Source organism: Drosophila guanche, unplaced genomic scaffold (assembly GCF_900245975.1).
Source record: "Drosophila guanche unplaced genomic scaffold, DGUA_6, whole genome shotgun sequence".
NCBI classification, from domain to species: Eukaryota; Metazoa; Arthropoda; class Insecta; order Diptera; family Drosophilidae; genus Drosophila; species Drosophila guanche.
In genome coordinates, this window is record NW_022995747.1 from 6,854,322 (window position 1) to 6,867,242 (window position 12,921).

A 12,921-nucleotide genomic window follows, 5' to 3' on the forward strand; every position below is an offset into this window, starting at 1 on the left:
AGAGTCACATACTGCCACTGAACTCTCTCTCTGAAGAAAAGTAGTCCCCTAGTACACATTATTCAGTCCAGAGCTCATATCATCATGACTTTAATTGCACTTAAAAAAGATAAAAGAAGCAAATGCAATCTCTGATTGTAGGGTACACACACTGCTACATGTTTGATCTACGAGAACAAAGCGAAAGAACTGTGAAGATTTATTCACCACGAAGAACAGTCGAGATTGTCCAAGATTTAGTTGCTCTTTGAAAGTCGTGGAGTTCGGACGCTAACGAATCATCTTAAAATAGAAGTTTCTCAAAGAGTGTGACCCAAATAGGAAGCTGCGAAAAATGTCAACCATACAGACCGGTGAGTTGGTGGAGAATAAATTATGATAAGAGCTGGTCTTAGGGTTATCTGAATGAAAATTTCCACTGCTAGTGCTGGGAAGCATCACACCCAATCTGCTGGGTCGCACCCTCACCCACGAGCATGTGGCTCTCGACTTTGAGCACTTTTACAGACCACCGCCGGTGGACTTTGAACGCGAACTGAAGGCGAAGATAAGCATGTCCACCCTGGGCTATGTACGCCTGTATCCGTACTCCAGCAAGGAGAATGTTCGGTTCTACGATGAGGAGGCCCTCGAGGCCGCCAAGAAGGATGTGCTGCTCTACAAGAAGCACGGCGGTGGCAGCATCGTAGAAAACAGCAGCTATGGCTTGAAGCGGAATCTCGAGTTTATTGTGGAGCTGGCAAAGAGCACCGGTGTCCATTTCGTAGCTGGCACGGGACACTACATCCATGCCGTGCAGGATGCCAGTCATGCGAGTCTTACCGTGGAACAGATGACTGATTTGTATACCAAGGATATTCTGACTGGTATCGAGATCAATGGCAAAATGGTCAAGTGTGGCTTCATTGGGGAAGTGGCCAGCGTTCATCCCATACACGGTAAGATCTAAAGGTGACACGAAACGACTTTCTAACTGGTACTTTCCTGCAGAGTTTGAAAAGAATTCCATCAAGGCAACGGGTGAGATTCAGGAGGTCCTCGGCTGCGGCGTCTCCTTTCATCCACATCGGGTTGCCGAGGCTCCTTTTGACATCATGCGGCTCTACCTGGAGGCTGGCGGACGTGCCGATAAGTGTGTCATGTCGCATTTGGATCGTAAGTAAAGTGACTACTACTACTTCCTACTTATCTTTAAGAGATTTTCACTGATCATTTTAGGCACACTTTTCAAGATTGACGAGTTGTTGGAACTCTCCAAACTTGGCTGTTACCTGCAGTACGATCTATTTGGCACTGAGTGCTCGTACTACCAGCTAAATACCAATGTGGACATGCTGTCCGATGGCCAGCGCATTGACAATCTGATGAAACTTATCGAGGAGGGTCTGGTGGACAGGCTGCTCATGTCCCACGACATTCACACAAAGCATCGATTGGTGGGCTAAAAAAAATCACAATAAGCTTTAAATATATAACTATAATTCTTTCCTTTTTCCAGACTTCCTATGGAGGTCATGGCTATCATCATATCCACACAAACATCCTGCCACGCATGTTCGCTCGAGGCGTCACCTTGGAGCAAGTGGAGCAAATGACTGTCACGAATCCTGCCGATTGGCTCTCATTTGATCCCTAGAAAGGGAGCTTGTATATGATGTTGTTTGGACTACATCTCTTATCTTCTACAAGTGGATTAGATAAGCTCTGTTGTTTTGGCAAACTTGGAAAATATAGCAGTTCACAAAATGTGTAAAAGTTTCGTCTTATCGCCCGTACGAATATGTTTATTATTTTTCTAATGGCCTTTTTTGGGGGCTCGTGCGCCGCTTCGACCTTAACGTATCGCAATCACCTACAATTCAGAACTTTGGGTATGGTATGATCTTGGAAATTTAACTGCAAAGGTTTCCACAATTTCCACTGTCGAAAGACCTTAACTATTTCTTATCGCTCTTGACCCGCATTCCATGTAAACTACTTTGAGCTTATTTTCTCCTTGGTTAGGGAACTTTTCTGCCTTTGATGATGTTGCCAAAAATACCAAAAATTGAGTAAATGTAAGCCTTATCGTTGTTTTTGGTTACCAAAGCGCCTCTTATCAACGTGTCGTCAGGCCAGGCCAGGCCAGGCCAGGCCTCATAAAGTGACCAGCCGCCCCAGGCAATTGAAACGCAAAGGTGCCGTTTTTACGACCAACAGCTCGTCAATAGAGACTCCTAATCGACCTGCCTATATATACGAGTTCCGACTATTCCAGCATTCAGCAGTATTCATCAGGCAGTTGTCGGCAATCAGTCGCAGAAGCTGGAATAACATTGAGGGCAAACATGTCGCAGGCAACAAGAACGGAATCACCCAAGGAACAGAACGGCACAGTTCCCAAAAGCAATGGAAACTCCAATGGAAATAGCAATGGGAAGGTGGAACAGCCGAAGCTGCGACCCAGACATGTCTCTGGCGGTGTGGAGGAAATCTTAGATCCCTTTTGCGATCCCGAGCATCCCCAGAAGATTTCCTTCCATGATGTCACATCGGCTGCGTTTCTCATACGAGGTGGAGTGGAGCGTACACCGTGTCCGGTAAATATCGCTTTATATTTATTCTAGATTTAGTTAATACTCTGTGTGTCTTACTTGCAGAAATCCACTTCCTCGGATCTATATGGCATGGAGCTTTTTTTGAAAAAGGATTTCCTACAATATACAGGCAGGTGAGTGATTGAAGTACTCGAAATCTCCTATGAATAGGGAAGAATGTGGGGGAAAATGAACATTGCCATCAGTTTTGGAATATTATATCGTATCATTTCACAAGAGTCCTTAAGTCTGTCCGTCAGTTTTTAGGAAAAGTAGATCTCCCTCGATAATATTCGTCGTTATCTTTGCTACGCAAATACAAATATTTAATGGCTACTTTTGATATCGTAAATCAATAAAAATATCACCCACAATTCTGATAAAACGATATAATTTTAGAAAAATTCATAAAAATGATTATTATATAAGAGTTTGTTTTTGTATTGTTGTTCCCTAATGCATTTTTATTTGCAAAATTGAGGTCCAAGGTTCATTATCACAGTGGCATTATTATTGCTTCGAATAATCTGTATAGCATGTGCATATATACTGTCTAATAGCCTATTTAATATGCATCTGAATATTGTCTGGCAGCGGTATTTTCCGGCTACTGATAAGCAGTGTCTCTATATTACAATTTTGTTGTCATTTTCTGTGTCGCTTGAGCAGCTACGTAGGATTAATCATCCTAATCATAGGCTACAGCGCATTTCTATCAGTTGGCCAAAAAGAAGAAACGAGCAATAGGCACAGATCCGATAAGATAACGCTTAATAGGCCTGATATGGTTAAAAGGGGGAATTGTTGCTAATTGATTTCCGATTTTACGAGCAACATGTGATTGAGCACCGAATTTCGTTTGACATCCGTTTTGATAGCTTCAAGGAGCGAGGTGCACGCTATGCCCTTCTGTCCCTCACAGACGAGCAGAAGCGAACGGGAGTGATCAGTGCGTCGCTGGGTAATCATGCACAGGCATTGTGCTACCATGGCTGGAAGCTGAACATTCCCGTGACGGTGGTGATGCCCAAGGCAGCGCCGATCATGAAGATCCAGAAGTGCCGCAACTACAAGGCTCGCGTCATTGTGGATGGCAACGATATGGGTGAGGCCAAGTCCCTGGCCATGCGCATGTCCCAGGACGAGGGTCTGCTCTATGTGAATGGCTACGATCATCCGCATATAATGGCCGGCCAGGGCACCATTGGATTGGAGATACTCGAACAGGTGCCAGAACCGGATGCTGTGGTGGTGCCGGTGGGCGGCGGTGGCCTCATAGCAGGCATAGCCACAGCGGTGAAGGCACTTTCCCCCAAGACCAAGATTATTGTAAGTAGAATCCATGTGTGATTGAAAGTTAAGTCTGAATTCTGTTGTTGTTTTTCCAGGGTGTCGAGTCGGAGAAGTGCGCGAGTTTCACGAGAGCCATGGAGAACAAGGGACCCATTCATACACCCATTAAGAACACGCTGGCCGATGGTCTGGCTGTGCCAAAGGTCGGCTACAATGCCTATGCCACGGCCATGCCCCTGATTGATCGCATGGTGGTGGTCAAGGAGGAGTGGATTGCAGTTGCCATACTCCGACTGGTGGAGGAGGAAAAGTGTGTGGTTGAGGGAGCTGGGGGTGCAGGTCTGGCTGCCATTTTGGCCGGACATCTCGATGAGCTGAAGGGCAAGAAGTGAGTACAAGTTGGAGTGCCTTAAAGTGGGATTGCCCCATTGATTTTCTCTCTTCCCTTAGGGTTGTGGTTCTGCTTTGTGGAGGCAACATAGACACCACAGTCTTCGGACGCTGTCTGGAGCGAGGACTTGCCGCCGTGGGTCGCTTGGTGAAGTTCAATGTGGAGATCAGCGATCGGCCGGGTGGCATCAATGATTTGTGCAACCTGCTGGTGCGCATTGGGGTCTCGATCAAGGATATTATGCACGAGCGTGCCTGGCTGAGAGACATCTACACCGTGGAGGTGAAGGTAGTCTGCGAAACAGTCGATTGGTCGCACAGTCTGCAGCTGAAGAACGAACTGAAGAAATTCTACTCCAAAGTTGAGTTCTCCGATGTGCCACTGGCTCTGAGCAATGCCCCAGAGTCGTAGGGTCAACAAGTACACAGTACACATATGATTTATTCACTTCAGCAGCGCAGCAAAAACTTAAAGCTTTAACTTAGAGCATAGATAAACATATCTATAGTACACATACATATATAATCGTAATCGTAGTAAATTAAATGTAAATAAATATACATAGAATACAGAGTCTTGAAACGAATTGACCAACGTAAGGCTTAAATAATTAACTAAAAAAAAATAGACAAAAACAACTAAGGATATAAATTCAATAAGCTTAGGCATACGCGATGCAGACACACATTTTTTTTGTTGAATTTCTTTCTTTTCTTTTTAAGTTCTTGCGGTTTTTGGCACATTAAGGATTCATTATATCATACATACTCAGTCAGTCACGGATGCACAAACACACACAAAATACAATTAGATATCGAAAAATGTACAGATTACATGGCTAGAAAAAATATATATATTTATATACGTATAAATATCGTTAATGTGGTAAAATGTATCAGTTGTATGTTGTATGGTGTATGGTTTATCTCATAAATACAGGCATCTCGTTATTAAGTTCTAGGACGTGACGTACTTTAAAAGCGCTGACTAAACCTACATTGAGTATGCTTAAAGTTATAGATACAGATGCTGCAGGGCTACAGCTACATTCAGTGGCTGTTGTCCAGGCGCAATATGAGGGCATCGACCACATTGTAGATTTCATCGAAATGTGGCCGAGACTCGGCATCGGCGGCCCAGCACTTGAGCATCAGTCGATACATCTCTGGCGGCGTATTCTCCGGCGTTGGCATGCGATATCCTATGACAGGAACACATAACCATCACATGACTTTTCTTTTTGTATAATTTAAGGTTTCTCCATACCTGTGTCGATGCGCTCTCTGGCTCTTGAATTGCTCATACCCGAATAGGGTGTGTCTCCCTTTGAGAATATCTCCCACATTAATATGCCATAGGACCACACATCGCAGAGGGACGTATATTTGCCAAAGTTGAGGGCCTCTGGTGCTGTCCATTTCACGGGTATTTGCTTCATGCCATCGGAAACTGATCAAGAACAAGAAATATTAGTCTATGTCCAGCATTCATTTTGGATTCTGAAACCTACCGATATATTCCTCTTCCTCGCGGGACATGCCAAAATCAGAGATCTTTACGCTGTGCTCTAGATCGACGAGACAATTTCGCGCCGCCAGATCCCGATGAATGCAGTTCTTGGACTCCAGATAGCGCATGCCTAAGTAAGTAATGTTATATGGGATTAGTTGGAGATTTCAACTTGGTTTTTGTAGCTCTAACCTGCTGCCGCATCTCGGCACATTCCCATTTGCTGACGAGCAGACAGGCCATTCGAGTTTTTACGCAAATAAGTTAGGAGTGAACCACCTAAAAGTATAAATGCAAGTGTTAAATTTTGATATCTTTACACTAATAAAATTCTATTCTTACCTAGCACCAGTTCCATGACAATCATTATGGGCTGCTTTTGCACACAAATGCCAATCAGTTTGACAATATTCGGATGATCGTATTGCTTTAGGATGCGACCCTCCTGCAGGAATTTGCGCTTTTGTTCATCGGGCAGGGTCATGCGGCAGGTCTTGACGGCAACATCCAGCTTGGTGGACTTTAATTTGGCCTTGTAGACATCACCAAAGTTGCCCTGGAAATAGAATAAATGAGAATTTATGTCCTTCGGGACTCGAATCACCACTGTTTCTTACCCTGCCAATCCTTTCGAGTAGAACCACATCATCATTGCTCAGCTCCCAACGCTCACGGCAAATGGGACGTCGTAGAATGGCACCGGATTTGACAGTGACGGGCAACTCGATGTGGTACTGGTGCATGATCAGCTCCTGGATGCTGGCAAAGGGTGGACCCTCGAAGCGGAAGTTGCCCTCGCCGGTGGTCTGGACGATGAAGTGCTTGTGGCCATTCCAGCAGACACTCAGCACAATCTGGCTCTCCTCGTTGCGAATGGTCTCTCGCACCAGAAAGTCGCCATCGTTGTTAAGGAGACGCACCACCTCCTCGCGCGGCAATACACCGTGGAACCACTCCTCCTCGTAGAGCGGCCGATTCGTGGATAGGGATATCTGCAAGAGCCAAACAATTAGCCAACATATTCTTGCCACTTAGCCAGAAGATTAGTGAATGGCATGCAGAATACAAAATACAGAAGAGTGAAACGATGGCAAAATAAAATAGAATAAAATGCTTAACACGCCATTTCCATAATTTCCACAAACGGCGGAACGGAAATGCGTGGGTGCAATTGGCTCTGACGAAATGCAGCAGCAACACATTTACGTACACAAGTCAAAGATACAAAGATTCAAAGACACATACGCAAATTAAAATAAAATACTGTAAGCAAGAGGCATATAAAAAATAAAAATAAATACTATTACTACATCGGATATGGATGTTCGTATGGACAACATGAATCTACGTTCAAGGCTGTCGCTTGTGACTCACAAATACTTTCGATTTGGGTCTCTTCTTACGCGCCGGTGGCACTGGGCGACCGGCAAAGATAATTGTCTCAAAGATCCCACTGCCATCGGGACCGCCACCATTGCTGCTCCGACCGGAAGTGCTGCTGCTCATAATGGAATCGACTACGAGTACGAGTATATATCCCTATCAACTATTCAAGTACTTGCGCAATATGGAAAACACGCGTTCTACAAATACTCGTATGACTTCCAACTTTTCACTGGCCAAACGGACGCCAAACATTTCAAGCGACCAGATGAGAGATTAATGACAGCGGCTACCTAGTGTCCAAACTGTTCGTTGGATCAGGGAGAACTAAAAGCTATAATCGTTTTATGCTCTCAGTTGAACTTGTAGCCTAGAGAGAGAGAGAGAGAGAGAGTACACACTGCCTGGCGTCTGTGTCTCTCTGGGGCACGCACAAGTAAATTTAGATATTGGAAAAGGGAGAAAGTTGTTGCTGGTTAAGCGAATTATGAATACTCTCTGAGGCAATATTATTATGAATATAATTAAGGAAGTATTCTCTGTGAAAATATCTCTAAGAAATGGCTCTACTGCAATACTTGTCTGCCATAACCAAACCGAATCACATAGTTTCCATGCCCAACACAAACAGCTTCCCCCAAGATCTATATCTACTCTAGTGAATGCGAATTGGGAGCACCCTGTGCTCTATTTTTGGTAGTCGCAATAAAAAGCTCTACCCTCTACATGCTTTCAATATTGAACGTAAGCTTTGAAACATGCACAAACAATCAATCAAACATGCAAATAGAGGCAGGCAATAGGCGATGCGTTTTGTTCATTGTGAAGAGGCGCCATCCGGCGTCCGGTTGCTTAGATACACTTGATACGGTGGGTGGGGTGCTGTTGTCGCTGTCGAATACGGGAACTCACACTGGCCGCCAAGCTGGGAACACAATAACAATGCTCCTTCATGCTGAGCACATCGTCGCTGATGCTGTCCTCGTTATCATGATCCCGGTCCTCGTCGTCGTTTTCGTCCAGCTCCCCGGAGCTGTGGGACTCGAATTTGCGCTCCATTTGAACTGGTAGCTTCGTCTTTGGGGTCGGTGCAGGGCAGCTGCAGAATTGCTCCTCCGTGGATGATCCCTCCTGGTTATCCATATCGAACTCCTTGGCAAAGTCAAAGACACTCTTGCTGGGATGGATGCGCCTTCGTTTGGTGCACTGTTTGCAGGGCTTGGATCGCTTCAACTGGAAGTTGAGCAACTTGGAGCGGAATGTGTTGCGGATGGCTTTCGATTTCTTCTGGATCTTTGGCACTTTGAATTTCAGTCTTGAGGTTTCCTTGGACGGCGTCGCTGACGAAGTGGTTGTGGTGATCGTCGTGGTGATCGTGCTCGTGATGATCGTGGACTGTGAGGCACTGTGATTGCTAATACTACTGCTGGTGTTATTGTTGTTCGGATTCGTTTGCGATTCGCTGCTGCTGGAATGCTGATCGTTGGGCGCCTGAGACCCCACCTGAGGCTTCTCCTGCTCCTCACTCACCGTCGCACTCTTGCCCATGCGCACCAAGGGACTCTTGGAGAACTCCTTGAGATTGCTGAATATGTTGCTTATGGACTTTTGGGTAAAGGAGAGCGAACGCTTCTTGGTATGTCCCATTAGGTCTTTGCCGGAGAGCTGCGAGGAGCGGCACTCCGAACTGGAGCTGGAACTGCGCTTTGTCTGGCTATCCACATCGTTTGGCGCTGCCTTTCGTGTCTGCACCTCATCCATGCTCTCGATGGCATTAACATCATCGTTGGGCGTCGTGGGCTGCAGCGATCTCTTCAAGCGATCGTCCAACACTCGATTCAGTTCATCAATTCTGTCCAAATGGGCATCGATGGAGTTTTGTGGCACTGCCTGATTGATTTCTATCTTAATCTGTTCTTTACGGGCGGGCAGTGCCTCCTCCTCCTCATCCTCGCTGGCCAGACTGTCGGCATGGGGTATCTTCAGTCCCAGCTCGAGATCCGCATAGATGTGATTGTTGTTAGTGTTAGTAATAACGGCAACGGTTAGCTGGGTGAGCGGGGCGGGCGAGAAGACCACCGGCAACGGCTCCAGCGGCTCCTCATCCTCGCCCAAACACAACATGGAACACTGGGTGCGACGCAGTCGCGGCAGCGCCGGCGGCGTCGAACTAAAGGATATTTCCTCGCCCAAGTAGTGGACGCTGGCCGCCAGGCGCAGTGGGTTAGTAATGGGCTCGTAACGTGCAGGACTACGCGCATCCCTAATTACCGACAACGATCCGAGGCTCTGGGAGCGTGGCTGCATCTTGGAGAAGCGTCCCTGGCGCGTCCGCGTCACGGGTGTCGTCGGTTGTGGCGTGGACTTGCGCTTGAAGTGGCGCCCACGTCCGCGCAGTAGCGTGAGGACTCCGCCGCGTCGCATCAGCTCATTCATGATGCCCAGCCCCGGAGAACTAGTGGAGTTGGAGCGCTGCTACCAGCATGGGAATGGGTTAGATTTGGATGTGTGTGTGTGTGTGTGTGTGTGTGGTATGTGGATGTGACAGAGGGCGGCATCCAGAGAGAAAGAAATCGTTTCATGACAGAAGATTAGTTATCATTAGAGCTATTCCAAAACCACCTACAACTTAGGACTAGCCACAACCCAAGGGGCATACAACTTCCACCCACCTGCTGTTCATTGTTGTAGCCATTCTCGATGAAGGTCTGCTCGAGTGTCAGATGATCATCGCAGCCGGAGGGCAGCTCCTCGCAGCCCACTTCGTTCAGCGCACACTTGATCATGTCCACCAGCTTCTGTTTCTGTTTCTCCTGGCATCTCAGTGCATTTAGATCCTTGGACTGGCGACTGTTGAGAGGGAATGGGCATTTAAAGGGCATGTTTTCAGAGCTCTCTCGCTCTCCCACTTACCACTGGCTATCCTTGTTGGATTGTATGCCATTGGAGCTGTTGCTGCCATTCGAGATAATGCTGCCATTGGCCACCGGTGAACCACCATTCACATGCTCAATCATCTTCAGCTGCTTCTCCTGGCACTCCTTCACAGAGCCCTCCAGCTCCAGGAGACGTGTGCGCAGCCAGTCCACTGTAAGATTATCTACTGTGAGGGTGCTGGATTGCAGTTTGCCGGGTATGTCCTCGATGAGCGTCTCATCGAACTGGAAGAGTAACGGCGTTGTCGGTGAGGTTCTGCAGAGACAAAGAAAGTCATTCATTGGTCTTGCGATTAATTGGAGACTCCCTGAAGCTACTTACTTGTGTTTCTCGGTGAATTCGCCATACTCTTCGCCCGGATTGATGCCACCTATCACAGTGTCGATGCGTTTCTGTATCTCCTTGTACTTGTCGGCCGTGAGATCGCCATATTGGACCGCCTCCTGTAGAATGTTGCGCCAGAGCAGAATGAAGCTCTCCTGGACGGATTGCTGATGCTCGAGTAGTCCCGGCAGCAGTACAGTGCGAAAGTCCTTCTCCACTTCAATGGCTTCTGAGATGGAGAGCACGTACTCGTTGTGTGTGAGATGCAGCTTGCGGCAGGCCTTTTGATATTTGTCCCGCACATCGTCCAGCTTGCGGCCACTGCGACCGGGTGCTGTAAATGAGCATCGAACATGTGATTCCCACATCCATTTCAGATGAGATCAAGTTGCACGCTGGGCTTACCCTTAATGTAGTGCTCCTCGAAACGCGTGCGCAGCGCCTTGTAGCCCTCCAAATGTTTTTGGTATTCGGTCTTCTTGCGCACCACCTCGTCAGTCAACTGAAATGATATTAAACGAGTACGAATTGAGTGTGACGAACAAGAGGAAACGAGTTCAGGTTGAGGTTTCAGTGCGGTTTGCACACGTGTGCGTGGACTGTGCCATTTAGCCACTTTCCCAAAAACTTTATTCATTACATCATCATCGTCGACATCGCTGTGGCTACGTGTTGTGTGTTGTGTCTTTTGTCGCGCACTGTGTGTGCTCCACATGGGAGTAATCGCATAATGAGACATATCGCTTTCCACCCATACTCTTCGCGCTCTCTGTATTCGTCTGTGCACTCGTGCTACTCCCTCCGCTCGGTCTGTCTCCATCTTTCTCTCACACTTTCTTTGGTTAAACATTTTCTCACGTTTGCATATTATGCAAGGTACAACAACAGCTACAGCAAATGACTGATAAGTGACTGGGCAAAAGGATTGCAGCATAATGCAGCAGCTGAGCCAACATCCAGCCAGCCAGCATCCAGCAACATCCAACAGCATCCGTTAGCATTGTCAACAAAATCAACAGCTACAAAAGTTGTAGAGGGACGGGAACTGGGACTCAAACTGAAGTTGAGGCTGATGCTGGAGGCTGGATGCTTTCGGCTGCAAAACTAATGGCTGCAAAGTGCAGTTAGTCAAGCAGCTGCAAAGTTGCCGAGTTCAAGTTGCATTTGCACACTTTGCAGCTGATGCTGTGCACACTGGTCGAGGAGCAATAGAAAACGACTAGACAGCTTACAGAATTTATATTTCTAAATCGAAAGAGTTATTTGTGACTTCAATTCAACCCTCTCTGTACCACTGTTTGGGTGCAATGTTTGCCAACGGCTTAAGTCTGCAACCCGAGCCGCTTTTTGTTGTCGTTGCTGTTGCAGTTGCATTTGTTCATGCATATTAATTGCAGACAGATTTGCACATTCTGCACAAGACGCGGAAGACAGCACAAATACACGTACTCGCAGATGAATTAACTAATTGAATGATCGGGCCCCAGGCACAAATGACATCCCGGGAAGCATCCGATACCAAATGAAAATAGCAGCAATAGAAACGAAAAGGCAATCTGAACAAAATATATATGCAGTACTCGTATAAATTGTTGACCCAGTTTACCAATTTGGCATTGAAAGTGCCGTCGAGAGTGTTTCGAGAGTTATCTTGAAATAAGTTGCAATCTCAACAACTTGTTGCTATTGTCACTGGATGCCCATACCCATTCCCATTCCCGGCTTTTGGCTACGTAATAGCCAGCATTTGTAAAGTTCTGGCCATGGTTTGTTTGGGTTTTTCATTTCATTTTTGTGTAGATTTTTGTATTTTTTCGGCAAGTGGTTAAGCAACTTTCAATGCCTTTGCAGCTGCTAATTTGCCTAAAAAGTTGTTTAGAAAGAGAGGGCCGCAGTGATAGATAGAGAGAGAAGTAAACATGGCTCGAAAGTGGGTCATGCTCGGCGTATTTCTTACTTCTCAGCAGCCAAACAGTCAATAGTCCCCAGACCCCAGTGCCAGTGCCAGTCCCAGTACCCAGCACCCAGTCCCCAGGTGGACCTCGCCTCACACATTGTTTACAAATGATTGCCAATTTTTGTTGTCTTCAGACTTTTATTTTGCTGTTTTGTGCCCCCGAGAACGCCGCCGGATCTGAGCGGCCAAGGAAAGTTGCTAATCTGCCACCTGCACCGAACCAAAACCGAGCGAAACTTTCTCAATTTTCTCACGCCCCTCCTCAGATCTCTCGGCCAGCTCCAGCTGTCGATCTCTGCGCGGATCGATGTGCTCCCATATGGTCCCAGATGGGTAAGCCAAAAGCGATTCCATTAGATGACCATTAGTTGAAATATTTCAAATATATATGTAAATGCGGCGATGACCTAATGGAAACTGTGACAAGTGGTGCCAACTGGCACGTTTTGCATTAATCAGCTTGATTCTTTGCCATTCTGTTTTGTCGATTTCTCAGTGGCTGTTTCTGTATCTTTATCTGTATCTGTTTCGGTTTCTTCTGCCTTAGATTT

General features: G+C 46.6%; 3 protein-coding genes across 8 annotated transcripts in view; 2 read left to right on the plus strand and 1 right to left on the minus strand.

Moving 5' to 3' along the window:
• Window positions 1–245: 245 nt before the first annotated feature.
• On the plus strand, window positions 246–1,755 carry LOC117582736 (phosphotriesterase-related protein). Its single transcript, XM_034270666.1, has 5 exons — window positions 246–353; window positions 426–938; window positions 991–1,155; window positions 1,219–1,436; window positions 1,499–1,755. Exons 1-5 carry the CDS (start codon window positions 335–337, stop codon window positions 1,634–1,636), a joined length of 1,053 nt encoding a protein of 350 aa, XP_034126557.1. The 5' UTR covers window positions 246–334; the 3' UTR covers window positions 1,637–1,755.
• Window positions 1,756–2,253: 498 nt separating this feature from the next.
• On the plus strand, window positions 2,254–4,846 carry LOC117582735 (L-threonine ammonia-lyase). Its single transcript, XM_034270665.1, has 5 exons — window positions 2,254–2,579; window positions 2,640–2,710; window positions 3,455–3,905; window positions 3,965–4,257; window positions 4,320–4,846. The coding sequence occupies exons 1-5, from the start codon at window positions 2,328–2,330 to the stop codon at window positions 4,669–4,671; spliced, it is 1,419 nt and encodes a 472-aa protein (XP_034126556.1). The 5' UTR covers window positions 2,254–2,327; the 3' UTR covers window positions 4,672–4,846.
• The window catches only part of LOC117582733 (tyrosine-protein kinase Fer), a 28,442-nt gene continuing 20,202 nt past the window's right edge, over window positions 4,682–12,921 (minus strand). For 2 of the 6 annotated variants that reach the window (XM_034270659.1, XM_034270660.1), the window contains exons 4-14: window positions 10,819–10,915; window positions 10,411–10,747; window positions 10,066–10,344; window positions 9,825–10,002; window positions 8,065–9,624; window positions 6,387–6,761; window positions 6,112–6,325; window positions 5,962–6,048; window positions 5,771–5,899; window positions 5,527–5,709; window positions 5,310–5,461 (exon numbers count right to left, since the gene is read on the minus strand). In XM_034270659.1, coding sequence (XP_034126550.1) covers window positions 5,310–5,461; window positions 5,527–5,709; window positions 5,771–5,899; window positions 5,962–6,048; window positions 6,112–6,325; window positions 6,387–6,761; window positions 8,065–9,624; window positions 9,825–10,002; window positions 10,066–10,344; window positions 10,411–10,747; window positions 10,819–10,915 — 3,591 coding nt within the window. Of the gene's footprint in view, window positions 5,462–5,526; window positions 5,710–5,770; window positions 5,900–5,961; window positions 6,049–6,111; window positions 6,326–6,386; window positions 6,762–7,143; window positions 7,469–8,064; window positions 9,625–9,824; window positions 10,003–10,065; window positions 10,345–10,410; window positions 10,748–10,818; window positions 10,916–12,921 lie in introns of those variants that run through there. The other 4 variants (XM_034270661.1, XM_034270662.1, XM_034270663.1 and 1 more) reach the window with 4 other exon arrangements.

Excerpts from the sequence above, each read along its gene's own strand:
- LOC117582735 (XM_034270665.1), top strand. The coding sequence starts at position 2,328 with ATGTCGCAGGCAACAAGAACGGAATCACCCAAGGAACAGAACGGCACA. Across the intron at positions 2,711-3,454 it reads TTCCTACAATATACAGGCAG|CTTCAAGGAGCGAGGTGCAC; the intron begins GTGAGTGATTGA and ends CCGTTTTGATAG. Across the intron at positions 4,258-4,319 it reads GATGAGCTGAAGGGCAAGAA|GGTTGTGGTTCTGCTTTGTG; the intron begins GTGAGTACAAGT and ends CTCTTCCCTTAG.
- LOC117582736 (XM_034270666.1), top strand. Across the intron at positions 939-990 it reads CAGCGTTCATCCCATACACG|AGTTTGAAAAGAATTCCATC; the intron begins GTAAGATCTAAA and ends ACTTTCCTGCAG. Across the intron at positions 1,437-1,498 it reads TTCACACAAAGCATCGATTG|ACTTCCTATGGAGGTCATGG; the intron begins GTGGGCTAAAAA and ends TCCTTTTTCCAG.